The 18,035-nt window shown below is 40.2% G+C and overlaps 1 protein-coding gene across 2 annotated transcripts in view; it reads left to right on the forward strand.

Annotated features, from left to right (window-relative positions):
• The window catches only part of CPQ (carboxypeptidase Q), a 696,853-nt gene that overhangs the window by 572,406 nt on the left and 106,412 nt on the right, over positions 1–18,035 (forward strand). For both annotated transcript variants that reach the window (XM_077493073.1, XM_077493074.1), the window contains exon 6: positions 1,133–1,224. In XM_077493073.1, coding sequence (XP_077349199.1) covers positions 1,133–1,224 — 92 coding nt within the window. The remainder of the gene's footprint in view (positions 1–1,132; positions 1,225–18,035) is intronic.

The raw sequence follows: 18,035 nt of genomic DNA on the forward strand, positions 1-18,035 counted from the left end.
AGATTCTGATAAGCCCCCCGCCCGCAGACCTCCACAACCACCGGCCAGGGTTGTGGGGATGAGGCCCTTGTCCTCATCAACATGGGGACAAGGTGCTTTGAGGGGTCACGGACCCCCAAAGCATCCTCCCAATGTTGAGGGCATGTGGCCTGGTACGGTTCAGGAGGGAGGGGGGGCCGCTCTCTCGTCCCCCCCCTCTTTTCCTGCGGCCTGCCAGGTTGCGTGCTCGGATAAAGGGTCTGGTATGGATTTTTAGGGGGAACCCCACGTCAATTTTTTTTTTCATTTGACGCGGGGTTCCCCTTAATATCCATACCAGACCTGAAGGGCCTGGTAATTGAATTTGGGGGACCCCCACGCTTTTTTTATTTATTTATTTATTTTTTTATCAATGACTTTCAATGAGTGTTCTCTGTATTACGGAGCCGACAATTCATAATAGCTGCGAGTAATTTTAAAGGACTTTTTTTCCTGCATAAATGACACTTTGTGCAGGGACAATTCTAAGCACGGGAAACATGCGCCCCTTCACAGGCATACTATAGACAACCCCCCCCTACGAAATTTAAAGGAATATTACACTTTTATTGTTTCACTTTAATCATTATTAAAATCACTGCTCCCGAAAAAACGGCCGTTTTTAAAACTTTTTTTGCATTGATACATGTCCCCTGGAGCAGGACCCGGGTCCCCAAACACTTTTTAGGACAGTAACTTGCAAATTAGCCTTTAAAATTAGCACTTTAGATTTTGAACGTTGGAGTCCCATAGACTTTAATAGGGTTCTAAAGTATGCTATATAGTTAGCTCCGTCGAATCTTCTTTATACATTCGACAGACACCATAAGCCTTCCAAGACGGATTCGACCGTAATTCATGGGGATTTTCGGACGAATGCAATTTTTGAACGAAAAACGAAATAAAAACGAATTTCGGGAGTAACTAAATAAATTAAGTTTTCGGACGAAAACGAAATTCCGAAACGAAATATTTTACTCTGCACATGTCTACTCTTTACCATTGTGGGCAATGTTTCTGTACCACTTGCTAGATTGGGGAGGTTTTACGGCTGTAAAACTATTGTTGCCATCTGACTCAAGTCCTGAAATCTTTTATGTGCTTTATTTCTCAGGTCTTCGTCCCAAAAGGACAATCCGCCTAGTGATGTGGACTGGAGAAGAACAAGGAGGTGTCGGTGCCAGTCAGTATTTTGAAAGACACAAAGTAAGAAATAATTGATGTGTAGTTCCATGTTCAGGCAGATAGGTTCCACATTCAACTGTTCATTATGTTTCAAAATACACCCTTTGTTATTATGGTCTCTCCTTTATTAGCTCCACATGCTCAGAATGTTGCAAATGAGTGGGTAATGTAGCTTAGGATCTGACCTCAGGAAGTAAAGCTTACCAGACTCATTGGTAAGCTCGAAGCAGATCCAATCCATCAGATGCCTGGGCAGGAAGCCGAGAGAGGGCAAGATAGCCCCCGCTCAGCTCTATGCCCTTGGAGGACCGGAGCAACATCTAACGTCACTTCCGCCTCTCGGGCTTAAAGGGATTTTTTTTCCCTCAATATCAAAACAACCCCAGATCTCTCAATAAAGAGGACCGGCCATGCTTATATCTGTTACAAGGGATGTTTACATTCCTTGTAATAGGAATAGAAGTTAACCAAAAGAAAACAATTAAAGGGAAAGTGTAGAAAAAAAAAGAAAGTCAAATAAATAAGATTTTTTTTTAAAAAGCCATCCCTTTCGAGCTTGTGCGCAGAAGCAAACACATACAGTGTCGTGCCCACATAAGTAACCTGCGGTCCAACCACACAGGTGAGGTATTGCCACAATTGTTAGAGTGAGCTCAATAATTCTAGTGCAAGACCTCCTCTGTAACTCTAAACAGGTAACCTGTAAAAATGTTTAAAGCGTCGCCTATGGAGATTTTTAAGTACCATAGTCTGTCGCCATTCCACGAGCGTGTGAGTGCACAATTTAAAGCATGACATGTATCTATTTACTCAGGGTAGCATCATCTTTCACATTATACAAAAAGAAAAGGGGGAACTGTACAGTTTTTTTTTATTCAGTAAAGTGTATTTTTTCCCCAAAAAAATGTGTTTGAAAAACTGCTATGCAAATACAGTGTGACAAAATATTGACCACTATTTTATTCTCTAGGGTCTCTGCTAAAAAAAAAAAAAAAAAAATATATATATATATACACATATATATATATATATATATATATATATATATATATATATATATGGGGTTCTAAGTAATTTTCTAGCAAAAAATACAGATTTTTACTTGTAAACACCAAATGTCAGAAAAAGGCCTGGTCTTAATGTGGTTAAGGGGGTCTTGGGGGAGAAACTTTTGAAAGGTTTTTTACTTTAATGCAGAAAATGCAGACAAACAAATTCTAGAGGTGAATGAGCTTGAACCAACTAAGTGGACTAACAAGACAAGAAATACAATAATGACTTTGCAAAACTGATATCATTTCTTACTGCGCCTAATTTATTTTATTGCCCATGTATTACATTGCGGGATTCATGTTGTTTTTAAAATTTGAAGCAGAATGATAGGCAAGCAGCTTAATAAACAGTTTAAATACATGCATTATCTCACAAAAGTGAGTACACCCCTCACATTTTTTGTAAATATTTCATTATATCTTTTCATGTGACAGAAATTACATTTTGCTACAATATAATGTAGTGAGTGTACAGATTTTAAAACAGTGTAAATTTACTGTCCCCTCAAAAAAACAGCACACAGCCATTACGGTCTAAACCGCTGGCAAAAAAAATGTGAGTACACCCCTAAGTGAAAATGTCCAGATTGGGCCCAATTAGCCATTTTCCCTCCCTGGTGTCATGTGACTTGTTAGTGTTACAATGTCTCTGGTGTGAATAGGGAGCTGTTGTGTTTAATTTGGTGTTATCTCTCTTACTGGTCACTGGAAGTTCAACATGGTACCTCATGGCAAAGAACTCTGAGAAACTGAAAAAAAGAATTGTTACTCTACATAAAGATGGCTTAAGCTATAATAAGATTGCCAAAACCCTGAAACTGAGCCACAGCACAGTGGCAAAGACCATACAGCGGTTTAACTGGACAGGTTCCACTCAGAACAGGCCTAACCATGGTCGACCAAAGAAGTTGAGTGCACATGCTCAGCGTCATATCCAGAGGTTGTCTTTGGGAAATAGACATATGAGTGCTGCCAGCATTGCTGCAGAGGTTGAAGGGGTGGGGGGGTCAGCCTGTCAGTGCTCAGACCATACTCCGCACACTGCATCAAATTGGTCTTCCTGGTCTGTTGTCCCAGAAAGAAGCCTCTGCTAAAGATGATGCACAAGAAAGCCCCCAAACTGTTTGCTGAAGGCAAGCAGGCTAAGGACATGGATTACTTGAACCATGTCCTGTGGTCTGATGAGACCAAGATAAACCTATTTGGTTCAGATGGTGTCAAGTGTGTGTGGCGATAACAAGGTGAGAAGTACAAAGACAAGTGTGTCTTGCCTGCAGTCAAGTATGATGGTGGGAGTGTCATGGTCTGGGGCTGCATGAGTGCTGCCGTCACTGGGGAGCTACAGTTTGAGGAAACCATGAATGCTAAAGAAGCTGAGGGTAAAGGTGATGGACCTGTGAAGCTCTGGTGAACTCCATGCCCAAGAGTGTTAAGGCAGTGCTGGAAAATGATGGTGGCCACACAAAATATTAAAACTTTGGGACCAATTTGGATATTTTAACGTATAGAGGAACTCTTCTCTGTTACAGATTACTTAACTCATGACCAGTCACATTAAAGCAATACTGTACCTTTGACCAAGAACCTGCACCACACTGAGGTCTTTGCTTTCTCCCCCTATCAGAAAGTTTGCTATATTAGATTAAATGTTTTTTGCAATGCAGTAGAACGACTAATCGCTAATGGCTAATTGACTTATATTTCCATTGCTCTCTCTCCTGTTCTGCAGCACAGAGGTTTGAGGAGGGTATTATAAAGACAGTTTTAGCTATTTTTTTTTAAATAAATCTAAGGATTTTAAAGAATAGGTTAAATAGTATAATATGTTTCTGTATTACATGCCTACAGTTCTGTTTTACCTGTAATTAGAGCTATCTTGTAAAAAAGAACTTTGCTAACCAATACGTTGTTACTACATCTTCATAAAATAACATTATTTTAGAACAATTGCTCCTTTTTTAAGTGCTTACATTTAGTGACCACTGCTTTGCAGCATGTCCTCTCTCGGTAAGTCTAATCAAGGGGAAACACTTTATAGAAATTATGAAACAGGAGATTTACTTTCTTTGCACTTGAATGAAACAAACACATATGATAGGGTCCTGGGTACCAGTGTTAATTTTGACGTAAAATTTTGATTTAGTTTTAATCATAGTCTTTTGACTAAAATGCCATTTAGTTGTATTTTAGTCGTTTGAATTGTTTTAATTTTCATAATATTTTAGTTGACTAAAACCTTTAGTATCATAAACAAACAAAAATATAACTTTTTGACAAATAGAAGTGCAACATTAAAATATAAAAAGACAAAAAACTGTAAAAACTATTGGCTGTAATGCCGTTGCACATATTACCTGAATGTAGAAAAAAAAAACTCAAGTAACATCTTTATAAATAAAATAAGTTTTGTAAACAAACAAGAATATTGCTTTTTGACCAGTGTTAACCACATGCGGACCACCCCACGCACATATACTGTGGCAGGGCATCCCTTCTGTGCCAAATCATGTGATCTGACACTTCCGGGTCTGGGGCGTGCGTCACTGGGGACCCACTTCCGCTGTGATTGGACACCGCGTCTGCTGGGACCCACTGATCGTTTGGGAGACAGGCAAAATGGCAGTCTGCCTATGTAAACAAAGCAAACCCCTGTTCTGTGAGAGGGGAATGTACTGATCTTTTAGTCGTAGTCATTTGACTAAATTACAATTTAGGTTTAGTCATATATTAGTCATCTGAATTTTATTTATTTTTTTACAAATAACATGTTTATTACTTGAAAGACAAAAAGAACTTCACACTTCCAGACAGTATACATTGGCAGTACATGCGAACAGGCATCTTATGGGTACAATTAAATAGCATATACAAGAAGACATAGATAATTTTCATAGTGCAGTGTATGGGTATGCAAGCAGGGTATATGTACAGAGGCAACATGGCCGGTGGCTATGCCATAAAAGCAGAGTGCAAAATGATTTATATGTTAAGTATCATGGGGTTCGTGGAGACATCGTTACATGTATTGTCTAGCCAAGGATCACAAATTTTCCCGTACTTGGCCGGGCAGCCCCTATGAGCATAGACCTCCTTTTTGTAGGGTAAAACGCCGTCAATGGCAGATATCCATTCCTGAAGCATTGGGGGTGATGCCCTCAACCACTTTCTTGCTATCAGTAACCTAGCCGTAAATAAGGATTCATGTAGAAATCCGATTCAGGGTCTGGGAACACTCCTAGTAAGCATTGTTTGGGGCAGAGTGTCAAGGGGGATCCCATCTTGTCATGTATGAATTTTACGATCTTGGACCAATAGTCCTGCATTAAGGGACATGACCATATAAGATGGTAGAAGGTACTATCGGGGCTATTACATCTAGGACAGAACGGGTTATGGTCTGGTTTATATTTGGCAAAACATCTGGGGGTAATATAAACTCTGTGGAGAATATAAATTTGTGTGAGACGATCAGAGAGCTTGGTGGACACTTTTTTGCAGGTGTTCAATGCATCCTCCCATTCCTCGTCCTCCATCACTCCCACATCCCCCACCCATCTGTCTTTCAAACCATATGCTAGGGTTACAGCTGTGGGTCAGGTGAGGTTGTTGTAGAACAAGGAGATAAGCTTTGAGGGGTCCTGTCCCATCAGGACTCCCATGATGTCCATGCACTCTGTATTTGGGAGTTGGCCAACAAATTGGGTCTGGACAGTGTGGCGGAGCTGTAAGTACCGAAAGAGCATGGAATTAGGAAGCTTAAAGTTGTCTTTGAGTTGTTGGGTTAGTTGAGTTAGTTTTAAGGTATTGTCATGATAAAGATCAGAGAGGTATGATATGCCCTGGGACATCCAGAGGTTATGGTCAGGTACAGATAATAATTCCCTCAGGCCTGGATTGTCCCATAGCGGTGTGTGTGAGTGTGTGGGAGGTGCCCGTAATCTGCGTCTCACTATCCCCCATATTTTACAATGGTTGTACAGCAATCCCCTGCGACCACCCAGCACCCAAGGGTTAACCTGGTCTCTAAATATTAGTTGATAGGGTGACTGCATGTATGGAGATGGGGGGTGCACACCAACGCCAGGTAGTGGTCTTTATCCTGTTTGTCCAGGTAGTAGAGTTGGGACAGTTGCAGTCATCTGAATTTTATTTTCATCTAGTCTTTGTCACTGAAAACCTGAAGCTAAAGAAAACTATAACACAATTATTTTCAATGAAATTAACACTGCTGGGTGCTATACTACTAAGAAACTGCTTTCCCAATACAAATAAAGTATTCGTTGGTAATGTGGCGACTATTATTGTGTTGTTTTGAAAAATAAATATTACCTTCAAATACTCATCTAAGACCTTGGTGACACGTGACACGCCTTGACCCGAGTCTTTGCTCTTCTGGACTGCAGAGTGATGGGGTCCTTCTTCAGGCGTTACTGATCGGTAACATGGACACCTTCCGATAACTATCAGTTAGGAGGATCCTCAGAGATCCATCTGACTTCGGAGGCAATGGAGTGGCTGCTTACAGACTTTTAGCATGGGATCTCTATACTCCACTACCAGAAGTGGCTCCAGCAAGGGTCATGAGATGCAGAATTGGATAAAAAAAAAATGTATTTCATTTTTTTGCACAAAGTTGGGCTTTAACGTTGACGCTAGCCTTACCTTCAGTCTTGCACAGTTGTACAGGCTTCTCTCCTGTGCTGAAATTACTTACTCTGATTTCACTGCACACTGCAATTTTCTTACCATGTGCATTAGAAGCTGCAGCAAGTCAGTTTGTCTAGTTGGAGGGTGTCCAGCATTATCTATCCCATTCCTTTCTAGTCTGATTGTCCTTGGCCTTCACATGCGGGCATTAACTAGGGAACTCTGCATACAAATACAGTCTGCCTAGGATGACCACTCCTCCAGAGTGACACCCACCTATCAAGCCATTTTGATGTTTGTATAACTTTTCCAACTGCTTTCATCATGGATGAGGGCTCTTGAAAGAAATATAGAGACAGGGTGCTGTGATGTTTTCTGGAAGCTATGTACAGAACCCTTCCAGCTCCTTCTACCAGCCATGATCCGCCTGCATTGCATGAGAAGCACAGAGACCCAGTGAAAACATCACTGGCTCTGATAAAAGATATGTAATGAAAGCAGAAATGTTTTATTAAGGAAATTTCATGTTGATGTGGGTGGAAATTAGAAACCATGGAAGAAAAAAAATATAAGTTCAATAAAAAATTTTTAGTTAGATCAGAGATTTGCTATGTAGTTAGTCACCTCTGCGACTTGGCACAAAACAATATAACTATTTATAAAAATGCATCATGATCTTATCCTTTTTTACAATGCACAGCCCATTTAGTGCAGTCTTTAGTATGCATTTGGTTTAGCCTACAGAACTGACATATCAAACTTATATAATTAATGTTGACTAATGGTCACCGCTGTAACAGCCCATAGCTATTTCATTGTTTTGCCCTTACTCTGCTTTATGATCTGAATGACTTTTATTCTATTTCATATTAGTATGGCACACAGAGGTTTAAATAAAAAAATACTGCTAATTGAATGTATTCAATAATTGAAGCCTGTCAATGTTATATAATTCATGTTACAAGTTATACTAACTACAGCTTAATACATTTTTCCGACAAGCACACTCATCCTAAGAACTGCTACAGATATATGAAAAGTCGTATTAATGTAAGAAAGAAATTTAATTACTTCTTGAAAATATCTTTTTATGTGTATGATCACTTAATGACTCGTGGACACAAAGAAAAATATTTTATATGCAAGTTCAGAGAAAATAGCTGTAAAGCTGATTATACAATGTGCCATCCGTAAAGACACAAAGTGCAGAGCCTTGAAAAAGTATTCATAGCCTTTGAAATTTTCCACATTTTGTCATGTTACAACCAAAAAACTTAAATATATTTTATTGGGATTTTATGTGATAGACCAACATAAAGTGGCATATAATTGTGAAGTGGAAGGAAAATTATAAATGGTTTTCTACATTTTTTACAAATAAATATCTGAAAAGTGGGGCGTGCATTTGTATTCGGCCCCCTTTACTCTGATAGCCCAAACTAAAGTTTAGTGAAACCAATTGCCTTTAGAATTTACTTAATTAGTAAATAGAGTTCACCTGTGTGTAATTTGATCTCAGTATAAATACAGCTGTTTTGTGAAGCCTTCAGAGGTTTGTTAGAGAACATTGGTGAACAAACAGCATTATGAAGGCCAAGGAACAGTCCAGATAGGTCAGGGATAAAGTTGTGGAGAAGTTTAAAGGAGGGTTAGGTTCTAAATAATGATCTCAAGCTTTGAACATCTCAAGGGGCGCTGATCAATCCATCATCCGAAAGTATAAAGCATATGACACAACTGCAAACCTACCAAGACATGGCTGTCCACCTAAACTGAGAGGCCGGGCAAGGCGAGCATTAATCAGAGAAGCAGTCAAGAGGCCCATGGTAACTCTGGAGGTGGGAGAATCTGTCAACAGGACAACTATAAGCCGTGCACTCCACAAATATGGCTTTTATGGAAACGTGGCAAGAAGAGAGCCATTGTTGAAAGAAAGCCAAAAGAAGTCTTGTTTGCAGTTTCCGAGAAGCCATGTGGCGGACACAGCAAACGTATGGAAAAAGGTGCTCTGGTGAGATGACCAAAATTGAAATTGTTGGCCTAAAAGCAGAAACACTATGTGTGGTGGAAAACTTACATGGCACATCACCCTGAACACACCATTCCCACCATGAAACATGGTGGTGGCAGCATGATGTGGGAATGCTTTTCTTTAGCACAGACCGGGAAGCTAGTCAGAGTTGATGGAAAAATAGATGGAGACAAATATAGGGTGATCTTAGAAGAAAACCTGTTAGTCTGCAAATGATTTGAGCCTGGAGCAGGGGTTCACCTTCCAGCAAGACAACAACCCTAAACATACAGCCAGAGCTACATTGGAATGCTTTAGATCAAATCATATGATGTGTTAGAATGATCCAGTAAAATTCCAGATCTAAAGCCAATTGAGAATCTGTGGCAAGACTTGAAAATTGCCTTTCAGATGCTCTCTATCCAGTCTGACAGAGCTTGAGCAATTTTGCAAAAAAGAAGAATGGGCAAACATGTCACTCTCTAGATGTGCAAAGCTGATAGAGACATACCCAAAAAGACTTGCAGCTGTAATTGCAGCAAAAGGTGGTTCTACAACTCAGGGTGGCTGAATACAAATGCACGCCACACTTTTCAGATATTTATTTGTAAAAAACTTTGAAAACCATTTATTATTTTCCTTCCACTTCACAATTACAGTGGGGCAAAAAAGTATTTAGTCAGCCACCAATTGTGCAAGTTCTCCCACCTAAAAAGATGAGGCCTGTAATTGTCATCATAGTTATACCTCAACTACGAGAGACAAAATGTGGAAACAAATCCAGACAATCACTTTGTCTGATTTTTGAAAGAATTTATTTGCAAATTATGGTGGAAAATAAGTATTTGGTCAATATCAAAAGTTCATCTCAACACTTTGTTATATATCCTTTTTTGGCAATGACAGAGGTCAAACATTTTCTGTAAGTCTTCACAAGGTTGTCACACACTGTTGCTGGTATGTTGGCCCTAATAAAATACATTTACATTTCGGTTGTAACATGACAACATTTGGAAAATTTCAAGAAGTATGAATACTTTTTCAAGGCATTGTATATGACCTGCGTCTGAGTGAAACTAAGAGAAAAGCCAGCATGACTGGGGCGTGCAGAAGAGGTGGGGTTGTACCAGGGCTTTATTGGGGTGTTTTTTGGAATATTGAATGTCACTCACCAGATTAGAAAGTTGGGGGCTTGGGGTGGGGGGGCTGTTGTATGTGGAGAGGAGGCAAATCTTGTAAGAGCTCAGTTGGTGCTTTTGCCAACATTAGACGGGTTTGTATGTGCAGATACAAGCCTGTGGAGAATAGCGGCCATGGGTGGTTCAAAAGGCATGCTACCTTAGCTTAGAGCCATGGCTAATGGCTTTGGGTGGCTACAGTAAAGACTTTCTGATCTGCTACAGGAGCCCAGGGAGGTATCCTCTGGACCCCTCCTGGTAGCCCATGTGCTAGTAGGTTCAGGCCTCCTGAGTGCTTCAGTCCAGAGGCCACTCCAAGGGTTTGGCACCAATCTGGGAGCCCTTCCAGGGACCCTCTGGCCCCACCAGCCTAGAGTGTGCTTGCTTCCCCTGGTGCGATAGTTGGGAGGAATCCCCTTACCTGATGGACCTCAATTGGTAGCCAATCATATGCCACCAGCTCCTATGCCCTGTCGTCTGTCAGCATGGACTATGTGGCTGGCTCTGTGGGCTCTCTGCCTGTGGTTTGTGTGGTCCGGAGTAGGAGACTTTACTTGGCGGGTGCTGGCCAGTCCCCTGGTGCGGTCAGGACCCCTTGCTCCAGGAGAAGAAATCAGAAGCTATCCCTAGTGCACAGTCATTGCAGGGCACCACCACATTTAGGGACTGGTCTCCGGCTGGTGAGGATTTTCCCGCCCCTCAGTGTGTCTGCCAGGGGAGTAGGAGAGAGTGCCCGGAACGCCAGTGTTGTGACTGCTAATGACATTATCGGCACGTGGTCACTGGGCTCATGAAGATGAGAGCTGGTCTGAGGAGAAGCTCAGCAGCTTTGAAGAAGGGGAACTGGACCAGATGGTACAGGAATCCAGAAAAGAGGCTGGGCATCCAGAGGGACAAAGGTAGTCAAATGGGATTAGTGTTCTTTTTCATGCTCTCCTTCCGCCTCTGTTCAAGGATGTTCTGGGGGTATGGAGGACAGTTCCCAGGCTCAGTACGTACAGAGGAGTTGGCTGGGTCCACGGAAGTGGGTGCTGTGTCAACTGCCCCTTCTTTGGTGGGGGCACCCACCGCAGATGGAGTTATCCACACCTTGCTGGCAGATCTTAGGGATGTACTTATGCAGTGTGAGGCAAGGGCGGAATCTCAGGCTCTTTTTTTACTGGTATTGGCATGGTCAGCGGTTCAGGCTCCCACAGCTGGCAGTAGTGGTCAAGTTGGCATGGTTCCCACTGTGGTCAATCTTGCACCCATCGAGGCATCAGTAATTCTTCTCTTCCAAGCAGACTGAGGTGACTTCTGTGATAAGTATGGCCAGGCACATACTCAGAAACAAAAAAAGGAGAAAAAGTGGTCGCCAGTATTGATGGGGTGTGTTTAGCTTATTTGATGAAATGTGAGGTGTATGTGTGCTTTGAGGGTCCCTTAGGAGCACACCTAAAACCTGTGGTGAGGAGGGATTTGGAAATTAGGATTTTTTTTCTTTGTTGCGGTTGCACAAATTTAACTTGGACTTGCTTAAGCCGGATGAGAATAAGGAGGAGAAGGAAGAAAAATGCCGTACTGGACTAATTCTCTGTACATTCTCACATTATCTTTAGGCATTTGAGATCCTTGCAAGTGTCATTGGGGAAAATATATATTTTTTTTTTACCCTTTTGTTCTTTACCTAGAGTCCATCAGCGAAGCCCAGAATGTCTATGGTGGGGTTGCATGGTTTCGATATAATGAACACTTTTGTCAACATAAGACGGTCAGGCCTTCCTTGAGGGGGGACAACAAGGTCATAAGATGAAATTACAACCTCCCAATACCCTGCGCTTTGGAAAATATCAGTGTACAATCACCATTCAAAACAAAATATTAAAAAAGAATAAGGGGAATTATTGTACTCTCTGGTAGCGCAACCTTAATCTAACACCCAAAACAAAGTGCCAGTGTTCATGATATCTTTACAAAACTCATACATGCATCTATGGCCATTTGCCAAACTCTTGAAGTCTGGACCAAGCACATACCAGGCACAAAACCCTGGATCAATCCTGACAGATCCCGTGGTACAAATTGAAGCTCCTCCCAGTAGCCTTACATTAGGCTACTTTCACTGAGGCTCTTTACAGGTGCTATAGCGCTAAAATTAGCGCCTGTAAAGAGCTTCTCCTCTCACTCCAGTGTGAAAGCCCGAGTGCTTTCACGCTGGAGCAGTACGCTGGCAGGACGCCAAAAAAAGTCCTGCAAGCTGCATGTTTGCAGCGCTGTAGGAGTGGTGTATACACCGCTGCTAAAGCACCCCTGCCCATTGAAATCAATGGGCAGCTCCTCCGAACCACCACATGGCTCTGCTGCAGTGGCGCTTTGCGGGCAGTTTTAACCCTTTTTCGGACTCTAGTTTAAAGGGTTAAAAGCGCCCCGCTAGTGGCTGAAAAACTCCACAAAACGACAGTAAAGCCCAGCTAAAAATAGCAGTGCTATACCGCCGATGCCCCCAACGCTCCAGTGTGAAAGTAGCCTTACTGCATACATGGTTTGGCAGACTCTCTACACTAAAATTATTGCCTGGTACTCATGTCAGTTGTTCAGGATCCTTTGGCTGCAGAATTGTCCTTCATAGACAGTTTCTAAGAAATGTTTAGAAAGGATTCCATTTGACAGAGTGTGTCTCTTTGGTGAGTCACTAAACACCTTTATTAAGGCAGTCAGGGGCACTTTACCCAGTAAAAAGAAAGCTAAGATGGCCATGGCTGAGTCTGTTGCTTCCAGATTCCAGAAGGACTCCCTCTTGTCCCTTCCAGAACTCTGCTTCAATAGGCAAATTCTCCACCTGGTTCTATTACATGTTCTAAATGTCCAAGATAACCAATTTTTGAACAATGTCCTTCTTACAAAAGGATATGAGAAGCATCTTTTGTTTTTGGCCACTTCCCTTTATTTTGCCATCCATCCTGCCTTTCCAATAGGACTGCGGGCCCTGCAGACTGCCTTACCACAGCTCCACTCTGTGGGAGTGATTGTTCCAGTTCCCTCCAAGGAATGATTCCAGGATTTCCATTTAAACCCGTTTGTGGTACTGAAGCCCAATAGCTCTGTGTTCACCCCATCCTAGATTTGTAGGTTCTCAACACCTCCTTTTGGGCCCAAAAGTTTTGAATGGCTCAGTCTGTGATTGCATCACTGCAACAAGGGAAATCTTTTTAGCATTGGTAGACATTATTGCATATTTACAAATCCGAATTTTTGCCATGCATCAGCATTTCCTGTGACTTGCTTACCGCGAGCCTCACTTCCAGATTGTGGGTCTTCCCTTTGTAAGGAAATCAAAAACACATTTTTATTACTTATTTATAAATCCTATAATTTAACTCTTGGTAAAATACTTTTTTTTGTACTAAACAAAATGTCTTTCACTAGATTGCCTTATAAATTGTAGTCTCTTGTATTTCACCTGCTCACAAAAAATACACAAATTTTCCTCAATCAACAGATTTACATATATGCAAAAAATATATATCAATTTGGTCTTGCATGTTGATTACAATGGTGAGGTCCAGATGAGATCAATGCGTTTCTTGTTTTAGACCTGAAAAGTCAGAGCATGTAATAAGACAATTTTTTTTGTACAAATAATTGGGATGTATTGCATTGTACTTACAAGGTCAGTCATTGTACTTACTAATAATATATGGCCCTAGAGGTCATAAAGGTCAATGGGAGGATCAATAGCACCAAGGGGGAAACGCACTACACAGTTTAAAGCATCGGATAGCAGTGGTGCTCATAGTTATTCACGGCAGCTAAGACCGCTCTCTGCCTATAGTAAAAAGGTAAGTATTCAACTTCTTCTACTGGGTAGTTATAGTTTTATTATTATTATAAATAAACTTATGCCACCAGGACCACTTTAGGCATCTTACAGAGAGGTTTTGGAGATCAGCAGTAAAGGCCTCCTCTATCTTGACCATCAAGACTCCTATGTGGCCCTTTTAGACTCTTGTGCAGTTTGTCCAGGCATTTATGACTTTTTTAAGTAGATCTATGCAAGATTTCATTTCATGTAATTGCACTGTATATAATTCTGAATGCTCATTGTCAGATCTCTATAGAATGAATCTTCAGGCAATGGTCACTCCGATTTGGACGATGGTCACTCTGCATAAAGTTTTTCTGTGTGACTTTGTATTGTCTGATTCATTTTTCCCAGCCTAGCAACCAACCAAATAAGCTTAGAACTTTGTAATGTCATGGAAGCAGAATAAAGCTGCAATGGATTTATTTCTTATGCAGGAATGTTGTTGGCTGGACATTTTGGGTGGTGTCATGGCCCTAATGTCCCTCGGCTATAGAAGCCAGTTGTTTCTAAGAAATAAATGTAAGCAAGAATTAAGATGGAAATTAATTTTTTTCTGTAACTTACAGATTGTTTATGTGACACATGACAGCTAGTAAGAACCAGAAGGGCACAATCCAAAATGGTCGATTCAGTACATTACATGGCTTTTGATAGTATTATTTTGAGCAGGTTCAGAATACAGTATGGCTATGTGTGGTGCCTATGATTTTATTTGCTGGGATAAAAAAGCCAGGTGGTGTGGAATTCTTCATCATTTCTTATCTTTAAATTGTCCCGATTTTATGCCCTTTGAGAGGCACCTACTAGAATTGGTTTGCTTCAATCATCACAATCACATTGGATGCATCTGGTGCAGTCTTGTTAGTCTTGGTTTTTAGCATATCAAAACCCAAAATCCGAACTGTAATATATTGAAGCTTACGAGGCCTTCCTTACACCTGCCTTCCTTTTCACCTGGTGTATTTTCCAGTAACACAGTTCATGTCCTAGTATGATAACACTCCCTCATTATACTGTATCAGCACAACATAAAGCAGAGGACTAGAATCTTCCCTTGTACTAGTATTTATAGCATACTGTAGATGAGCTGGGTCCTGTAGTCCTCAGAACAATATAATAGTATGCACAGAAAGTTATCAGGTGACAATATTTCTGGCAAGATCAATAGGTATTTTTGCTTTTTTTTTAGAGAGGTATAACAAAATGCTTTCAATGGTATATATTTACCAATAGAGAACAGAAAAAAATGCCAAATGTATAGGCCTGGATATATCCATGATGTACTACAGGCCAGAATCATTCTTTGCTAAAAATATAGCACAGTAGAGCCTTCATAGAAAAGAAAGTGTTCACTAATCATTCCATCAAATATTCCATAAACAATTCATTTTTTGGGATAGTGGGCAAAGCCCCATTCCTTTCTGCCTCTGGCTAACTGTATATCCAGAACCACTGGTGTTAGCACAGGTACTGCCTGTTATAATTTATTTTTTTGCAACATGTCTGTTATAGCACGATAGTTATGATTCACAAAAATGCTGAATAGATCTATTGGCTGCATCCGTAGCTCCAGACCTGAAATACACATAACATCATAAACCATAAACAAGGATCATAAACTAGCTTCTCTCATTTTCCTATTCTGACTAATGGTAAGAGTCCTCCCCTGCAATCTATCATCGACAAATTAGCAAGCTCCTAGCAGAGGATCTCTGCCAGAGATGGGGAGAATGGGGAGATTGCAGCTCTGCTGAGAGAGAAGTTGGCTGAAAAGTTAGAGGGGCTTTTAAACTAGGTGTTAGGGGGTCCAGATGTAGAGATACCCACTGAACCTTGCTCAGTGCTGGCTAATATTGGGTACATTAATGGTAGGGTGTCTAGAATACCAAAACCTAAGGTAAGTAAGTTGCCAAATCCAAATTGCAGACTCCTAACAATTAGCAAGGAAATATGTGACAGGACAAAATTACAAGGCTTGCACACCAATGCTAGAAGTCTAGCTAATAAAATGGGAGAACTGGAGCTGCTAATGTAAGAGGATAATTTGATGTTGTGAGAATTTCAGAAACTCGGTTTGGCATCTCATGATTGGCTTACAACCATTTAGGGGTTTTCCATCTGTATATTAAGAATGATGTGCAAGTGAACGTGAGGGACGCCATCACAAATGAAGCTAGGGAGAAGGTGAAATCCTTGTGGGTGGAGCTCCAAAAGGAGGAAAATAATGGGAAAGTAATAGTGAGTGTATGCTACGGGTCCCCTAACCTGAGGGGGAGGTGGACCTCCTATCATAGCTTGGAATGGTGGCAAGACTGGGAAATGTCATTATAATGGGGGATTTTATTTATCCAGATATTGACTGGGCAGAAGGAACCGCTTATTCACCTAAGGATCGCCAATTCCTAAATATCTTGCAGATTCATTTGATGGGTTAGTTGGTAAATGCACCAAGAAGAGATAACGCATTACTAGACCTACTGATTACAAACAATACTGATTGCAAAAGTGCAAATACGGGCAAAAATGGGAGTGCTTTAAGAGCATGCTAAATAAAGGTACTGGCCAGAGCTAAAATTAATCCTGGGTGGCTAAATTCTAATGTAAAAATGCATATAAAAGCAAAACAAAAAACCTTAAAAAATATAAGGCTGAGGGGTAATTGTCAGCATTAGACATGTGCAAAAGGAAAAAATTTGTTTAGTTTCGTTTTAATTCGTTAATTAATTAATTTTGTTTAGTTATATTCGTTAAATTCGTTTTCAGATTTTGTTTAGTTTTCTGCCAAATTCGAAAAATCGGTCACATTCGAAAATATTTCAACCAAATTCGAAAATATTTCTACTGAATTTGAAATGATTTCAACATGATTCGAAATGATTTCAACCGCATTCGAAACTATTTCAACCGGATTCGAAAATATTTTGCGACCCAACTTTAGGGTCATGTATCTCGGGGTCACTTGGTGCTAGAAACTTGGATATGGATATGTTGTAGTGCTAGTTCTATTGTGTTTGCCTACCAAATTTGGTGTTTCTAGCTATAAGTGACCCCGAGATATGTGGCCCCAAATTTGGGTCGCAAAATGTCATTCTCTGCTGCAGAAAAGTACTTTCATATTGCCCATATCTGGGGTTGCTTGGTGGCAGGTGATGTGGCAAGTGGACAATCCACAACTTGGTCACGTGGCACTCATGTCAAGTCACGTGGCACTCGTGACCGGTCACGTGGCACTCGTGGCAGGTGTCGTGGCAAGTGGACAATACACAACTTGTGGCAGGTGACGTGGCAAGTGGTCGAATACGATACACAACTTGTGGCAAGTGGACAATGACATACAGCATATGCACTTGCCTTGCGATCGACATCTGTGACTTCTTCAATCAGGCATGCTGACAACTTCATTGATACCATAAATATAAATGAAATAAAATGTGTGTTTTTTTTTTTTCACTGGTACACTGCAAGTATGAAAAGTTGATGTGACAGATGTATATAAGTAACTAACCATCTTCCAAAATTTCTAATTCAAATTGAAAAGATTAGAACAGAATAGAAAAAAAATAAATTTAATAGAATAAAATAGAAAGAATATACAACCATCTTCTGAAATTCAAATTTGAATAGAATAAATTTGAATTTAGAATAGTATAAATTCAAATTTTTAAATGAAATAATTTTAATAGAAAAGATTATAATAAAATAGAAAATAGACTAGAAAAACAATAGAACAGAATAGAATATATTATTTTATTCTGTTCTGTTCTATTGTTTTTCTAGTCTATTCTTTTATATTCTATTAAAATCTTTTCTATTAAAATCAAAATCATTATATACTAAATTCGAATTTCGCAAGATGGTTTTATATATATATATATATATTTCCAACATTTGAATTTTGTATAGAATGAACTCGAATTTGAATAGAAAAGATTAGAATAGAGAATAGACTAGAACAGAATAGAATATAGATACTATCTATTACATTTTTTATTTTTTTTCAGATTACCATTTGTTTTAATACGATCTCCTGCAGACTATTAGCATCTATTTCATTTTTTGCAGATCTCCTGCAGACTATTAGTATCTATTTCGGTTTTTCA

This window comes from Lithobates pipiens, unplaced genomic scaffold (assembly GCF_037356315.1).
Source record: "Lithobates pipiens isolate NorthernLeopardFrog02 unplaced genomic scaffold, aLitPip1_a1.2 Scaffold_19, whole genome shotgun sequence".
Classification (NCBI taxonomy): Eukaryota; Metazoa; Chordata; class Amphibia; order Anura; family Ranidae; genus Lithobates; species Lithobates pipiens.